A 6,967-nucleotide genomic window follows, 5' to 3' on the forward strand; every position below is an offset into this window, starting at 1 on the left:
GAAAGCGCAAACACGATTTGACGATCACACAGGGTGTCCCTGGTCTACATCTACGCCTTCCTCAAGAAGTTCCTTGCTTATCTAATCAAAACTATAGATGACAAGCAACAGCGTAATTTGCTGCTACAAAAGCTGTACCTGCCCGAGCTTTCAGCCAAAGGCAGTTTTGCGAGGCGGTTTAGTGTGTAGGTTGTAGACGATTGCGAGCGTTCTAAAGCTATGTGCTAACTGATACTCTTTCCGATGTTTCACTCAATGAAAAAATATTTGCGCCATCTTTTGAATTACTGCAATAGTTGGAAAAGCTTGGGTGTTTAGGGCGCGTTCACCTTAACTTGGTGACGTCAGATACAATTACATGACGCTCTTATTGTAGCATGGTGGCCGGTGCACACATCCTATACCGAGCATCCTACCAAACTCAAGTCTGAAATAATTAATACGCGCTATGGAGGACGATTGCATGCTTCTTTGCCTCATACGCAAAGAGGACTATACCCCAGAGGTCCATACGCTTGTCTTAAACGCACCAGCTTTGTGCTCGCACACCGCTTGGTCAAGTTAACTGCATCAGTTCCCTAGCATCATGCTGAGTCATCGGATACGCCAAAACCGTTTTCTGAGAGCGCCGCGGCTCCCAGAACTGCCTGACCAAGCATCGCAGCCAGAAACATTCGGCCGTCCAGATGTCGGGAACGTCTTGCACGAGGCCAGCTCTGCGTCCGAGCTCCGTTCACGAATAGATAGAAGGCGAATGCACGCCGGCGGCAACTCCTGCGTTTTTTCAAAGATGAGGCGACGCGGCGACCGCGCGATGCTGATTTACGGGCGCCCGACTGCTACACAGCACTGCAAGCAGCTTCGGGCACTCGTCGCATCTGCTGCGGAGCGCTGCGCGTCTGCGTATGCATCCATGGGTGCGCCGCACAGCGCCTGTGTGCATCGCGCCACTCGCGCGAGCCCGGTGTTTACTCCGCACACATGGTGACCGCGGCTGCCGCCGCCGCCGCCGACAAAGGGGCTTCCCCCGAGCACTGTCGGCGGCGGGGGCTCAAATATGAGGCGCGCGCGGAAATTGTCGCCATCTCCGGCGGCAGCTGCCTTCCTCGATCCCAGAGCGAAACGGTGTGAAACTTTCACGCAACCTCGGCTGCAAGAGGAACTGGCGCGCACGTGCGCGCGATGGTCGGAAAGATGAAACAGAAAACGGTATGCTGCGCGTGTGGGTCACGGAAAGCAAGGCGCGAGGTGGCACTATCGGAATCGTTCACTCGTGTGAGAGGCCGCCGGGTGAGGACGTCGAGCAATGTTGTCATTAAAGATGCTGTTGAGCATCTAGGCGCTTCTCGGTGCTACATATGCAGCTTGAATAAACGTAAAGGAAGGTAAAACATCCAATAAAGAAATTCAGTCAGCAGTGTTTGACCAGAAGCGAGAAATGGGCGAGTTGGTATTGAAGCATGGCTAATTCGGAGTGCGAACTACTAGGTCACAAGCTAAGGCACGAGAAGAGACAAAACACAGCACTGTGTCTCGTCTCTTCTCGTTCCTTAGTCCTAGTAGTTCACGCTCCGAATTAGCCAAGTGTTTGACCATCAGGAAACACAGTCGAAACGAATGTGCAGAATTTACTCATATGATGTGCTGTGCTGTCAAGCTGGATAGCACTCGCTTCTTATAGTTGGTGTAAGAAACGTACATGTAATGGAAATACCCATGACCTTTCTTATCCCTCCCTCCCCCCCCCCTTTTTTTTTTGGTTTAGCTGGGCTCACAGTGTTGGGTTCATAAGCGCTTGATATTGCTTTTGACTGCTTTGCTGTTTGATGCGCAATATAAATACGGTTGCCTCTATGTAAAATGGTACCCTGAAATCTACCCCTTACAAGAGGTAATTGGTGAGCACAGGATACGTGACTTTCTGGAAACCATTTCTATTGAATCTCTCAGTGGAAAATAGACTAAAAGGCCTGCAATGCCAAGGATGAAAGCTCCGTTAAGGGGTCACTGAAGAGAAAAATGATTTCTTCTGTATCAGTAAACCACTCTTCTACAATATCAAAAACACCACTCTTACCACAATAAGAGGCTTGGTAAGCCAGAAAAAGCGCAATAACGAAAGACGGGGGGAGACGCCTCCGTAAAGTTCCCGCACCCGCTCGCTATGACATCATGGATTTTTACAGCGTATTCTAGAGCCTAGTTAATTATTCAGCGGTAAAAATAGGACTACGTTGTGTTCTAAGGAAGCCAAAGATTGAACATGGCGAGTTTCGGGAACTTTTGCTGAGCCAAGGTGGCCTAAGTACGAAAAAATATTATTTTGAAACCAGTGACGTCACAGTGACGTAACGACATTGAGGATTCGGCGCGAAGTTCAAAAAATGAAACTTTGGCCTCAATTATTTTTCTTTATTAATCAACCTATAGTTTAGAAATTAACGACAACATAGTTTTCCAAGAACGCTTTATCCGTCTAACCTGACTTAATGTTTTGTTTTGGTGTCCGTTTAAGGAAGTCACCATTATAGTGTTCGTAAAAGTCGTCTTTGAGGTCAATCTAAGCATAATTAAGAACACTACCATTATAACAAAACAACCTTTGATATTTAGCATAAAAAACAGGAAGTAAGAAAGGTTTAGGCTGAAGGGTTGCACGCTTCGAAGGACTTATTCTTTTCTCGTTCTTACGGCTTCTGATTTGCTTGAAACGACATGACCGGATGCGCACTCAACTCGGCTCTCGCTGAAATTTGAGAGACCTGCTCAGCAGCTCACAAAAATTTCTTGCTGACTCGAAGCTTACAGCAAATCCTCAGGAAATACTCAGGGTCATAGTTGGAAACAGCGCTGTAGTAATTTCTTTTTAGACGTTTTTTTTGCAGGTCATTCTAGATGCAGTCATAGCTATAAACTTGGTGACTACAACGCCTTATCTGAAGTCCGCACAGCGCACTGTCCTAAATAATTGCTGAGTGTGATAGCGATCAAGATACTGATCAATAGATGTGCATTAACACAACTGGAGATAATAAGAAGTGTGGCAGAACATGTTAAGGAAACAAGAATCGGCAGGTAAAGAGAAAGAGAGAGAGAAAGCAATTAAGGATATGAAAGACATGGAGGTTAAACATGCGACAGTCCGGTTTACTACCCCACAGTGTGCGTAAGGGTAAGCAGGAATTGTCAATTAAATATCTTTTATGCGAAAATATTATTCGTAACCTATCAACGTACTTGCAGTAAGCACAATGTGCACATCAGCCTCTTCACGTTTCGTTGACAATAATGAAAAATAAGTTAAGCGAGGCATTTGTGACAACTCCTGATGAAAATACACTACCGAGCGCATAAAACCTACTAAGAGATCATGTGTATCCTGCAAGCCGAGAGTTTTATATTGTCGCGTCCTTGTGGACATGGCTGACTCACTGTCTCGTGACAATATTTTACGGCCTACATAAGGATATTGGCAGAAAACACTCCCTTGAAGCTTCTGCTAACACATTTTTTTGACGAAGCACCACTGTTTGAGCAAAGCCGAATCTATAGGCAGTGCCGATCATAGGGACGCCGCTCAAACGGCTCTAACGCAATATATCGGGTGCTTGCAAATGTTAGCTGTATTTAACGACGCGTAATGTTTTCTATAGGTTGAGATCCCACATGGAGTAAATGGAGGACGCTTCTTTTTACCCACCGTGCAATAACAGATCAGTAATGGGCCAAATTTCGCAACCATTCTTTGTCTGTTTTTTCTATCATTCACAACCTTCGTCAATGGTGCGCACGCCGCTGAGCCATCGTTAACGCATGTATATAAAACTTGGTTCGACGAATGAAATGAAATGAATACAATCACAATTGAAGAACACATACAATACATTACCAACTAACAACAACGCACTGATATGTAATATATATATATATATATATATATATATATATATATAATCATTTCCAGAAAAAAAGGCAAATGCCAGATACAAGATGCGTTTCAAGTGAGAAGACAGGTTCAGCTGCCGGGGCGGATAGAAATGTAAAAGTGAGATTGGAATATCTCGAAGCATGTGTACAAGACGGTGTTTGTTGCACTGAATCTCAATGTTCACATCTGTATTAAATACAACGCCTCCTACAGTATGATATTCTATGATTTTGGAGGTATGAGTGCTCTTCTAGTAGGCTGCAGCATAAACTTGATATCTCGATGCATGCGTGCCACATATATGCTAAAATCTTAGTCGCAATATTGCTTGAATATTGATAATACTGCCAGTTTATCTGCCAGAACCAGTTAAGCTTTGTTTCAGTAGTTCATCTATTTAAAGGGCTGAAATATCAGAATTCAATCTTTTTTTTCTCTTTTTTTTCGCTTGTGGTACCTACGCCGTGCTGATTATGATGAATATGAATAATAAATATGAATATGAATATGATGAATAGATAAATAAATTAGTTTTTGGCGAATATTGTGGTGTTGTATAATTGTAATATCTTTTTCTTTCTTTTTCTTTGTTTTACAGGATTCCAGTTATCTGATCTTCTGCACACTCGGAACGGAGACTAAGCAGCCGTGTACAAGACAGTTTAAGACAAGTAGGTGGGGTGACCTATATTCATACGACACAGCTACTAAAATGCACTTAGTTTGACAGATAACTAACACTTCTCAGTCTGAGTATCCAACGTATTGGGACTTAGATCAACTTATTTGCCGATAAGCACAAAGGCATAATTCTGTCATTATGATGATATCCTGAGAAGCCACACTTGCGTTGAGGTAATTTTCACAGTTTGCTTCCAAGTATACCGTCCGCTTAGATGCTAATTTAACGTGTATCAAACACTACATCATAATTGACGATGGTTTCTGAATATGCGTGTTGGTTATTACTGCCTTTATGCACCATTTTTTGTCCGAGACAGACTGTTCCAGCCTCTCCCTGCCATTTACTACCTTTAGCGCGGACCTGGTTCTGAACGCTGTTCAGAGAAAGCGTTACTTGTAGCGAGAACTTCTCAGGTGAGTGTCTGTGTTTCTTACTGAGTTCCTTTGTGTGTGTATGTGTGTATGTGTGCGTGTGTGTTTTTTTGTCTCCCTCTCTTTCTATGTGTGTGCATTTCTCTTTATCTTTCCGTCTCCCCTTACCCCTTCCCCAGTGCAGGGTAGCAAACTGGATATCTACCTTCCGGTTAACCTCCATGCATTTCGCGTCTCATTTATCTCTCTCTCTCTCTACTTGCACTGAGACAGCATTAAGATTACGTTGGCTCAAATGCGTTTGCCCATTAGACTGTCGAGTTTTGTTTGATGTGCACGAGTAGCCCAGTTTGCTACATACAGTCGCATGTGGGAGCGGACAATGACATTTAGGGGAAATGTGACACAACATTATACTGCATGACGACCTCTGACCTCCTACTTCTTCCATTTTCGTGCCGTCGAACGTTCACTGCGACCAGACTTCCCACGAAAAAGTAATATAGACGTACTTTTGACACACCACTGTTACCGCGCTCGAGCTATGCCTGAATCGCAACGTTTAAAACAACATGTTCGTCAATCAGTCGAGACAATCTGATATCACTTACGCAAGTTCCACATTTAAGTACACTCCCCAGAACTCGAGCGCACGTTTCAATGGCGCATCGAGCGAAAGCAATAAAGAAAATGACCGAAACTTCACTTACAAGCAGCTCATCTCCCCTTCGTTACTATATAAACCCAAAGCGCATTTAGTTTCAACGAATTCTGAGTATACTTTCCTTTTAATGCCAACGGCTGTAAAGCACATAACGCTCGCAGAGCGCAGGACCCCAAGGCTGGACCATAATACGTATATATCTTGCAGTGTATAAATACGGGGTAAATGTTCTATCCCATGCGCACTTTACAAAATGGTAACAAGTGCACGCATGTTTCTCCCCCCCAGGGCAAATCGACGCTTCCCCCTTTCGCTGTGCATGATTTCTTTCTCCACTCTTGGAACCGCAAATGCGAAATCGAGGTGAGGCTCCTAACTATAGGGCTTCTTCTTCTCTTCTCTTCTTCTCCTTTCTATAGGGCTCGGGTTTCTCTCTCTGCAAGCATCAGCTTGTGTAGCCTAGAATATGGCACGCATGTGCGTGACGAAATGCCAGAACTGTGCAGAATGCTGCTGTATACTCCGAATACACCAAGCTTATACGACTGTACCGCGCACTATCTATTTACTTAGACCAGTGTATGGAGGAAACCTGTCTGGCGAAGAAGAAGCATAGTTGGAGCTAAAACATACACGCGCCAAATAAAGCAGTATATATAATGCGTGTTCTGATGTTTTGAAGTCCATGCGGCCCCTATTCGCAAATCATACGATGTTGAAGGTTTCCTTTCAAAGAATAATAGGGTGTTCGCGTTCGTACCCGAAGTCGCCCAGACAGAACTACTCGGACTCTGCGAAGTTACTCATAGCATGTCAGAAGCGAAAATTGGGGCGACTAGATGAGTGGAGACTCACCTCGTTCCGCGATCTTGCCGGAGCGCATCGCATGAGGTCCGTTGAACAGCCCCCAGCATGAGACGACGGTCACGGCAAGCTTCTTGCTGCACACACAGACACACCTAGGGCGAACACACGTCACCATTTCAAGCACACGTCGAGCGTCTCTGGCGACAGGAATGGCATATGGTGACGCTGGGTCACACACGAAATGGCTGCGGAGGCGGCGACGACGAAACGGGTCCTCAAACAGCCCACGTGTGCACGGCACATAGACACACACACTGCGCTCGCCTCGAGCGCGTGGCATGCGGTCGAGGCCCATTCGAATGTGCTCGCGTGCTTCACGACCACGCCGCCGAAGAGCGACGCGCCGCAGAGAATAAAGAAAGGGGGGCACACAGCCATAAACGTAACGTTCGAACACTTTTCGAATATTTGCAGCAGCGAGCGGCCCGTGGTTGGAGATAGCACCTTTACCG

At 45.3% G+C, this 6,967-nt stretch overlaps 1 protein-coding gene across 1 annotated transcript in view; it reads right to left on the minus strand.

Annotated features, from left to right (window-relative positions):
- LOC125946310 (uncharacterized) overlaps positions 1-6,810 on the minus strand; it is a 128,260-nt gene extending 121,450 nt beyond the window's left edge. Inside the window, exon 1 of the mRNA XM_049669033.1 lies at positions 6,504-6,810. Coding sequence (XP_049524990.1) covers positions 6,504-6,810 — 307 coding nt within the window. The remainder of the gene's footprint in view (positions 1-6,503) is intronic.
- Positions 6,811-6,967: the final 157 nt, after the last annotated feature.

This window comes from Dermacentor silvarum, chromosome 6, assembly GCF_013339745.2.
Source record: "Dermacentor silvarum isolate Dsil-2018 chromosome 6, BIME_Dsil_1.4, whole genome shotgun sequence".
Lineage (NCBI taxonomy): Eukaryota > Metazoa > Arthropoda > Arachnida > Ixodida > Ixodidae > Dermacentor > Dermacentor silvarum.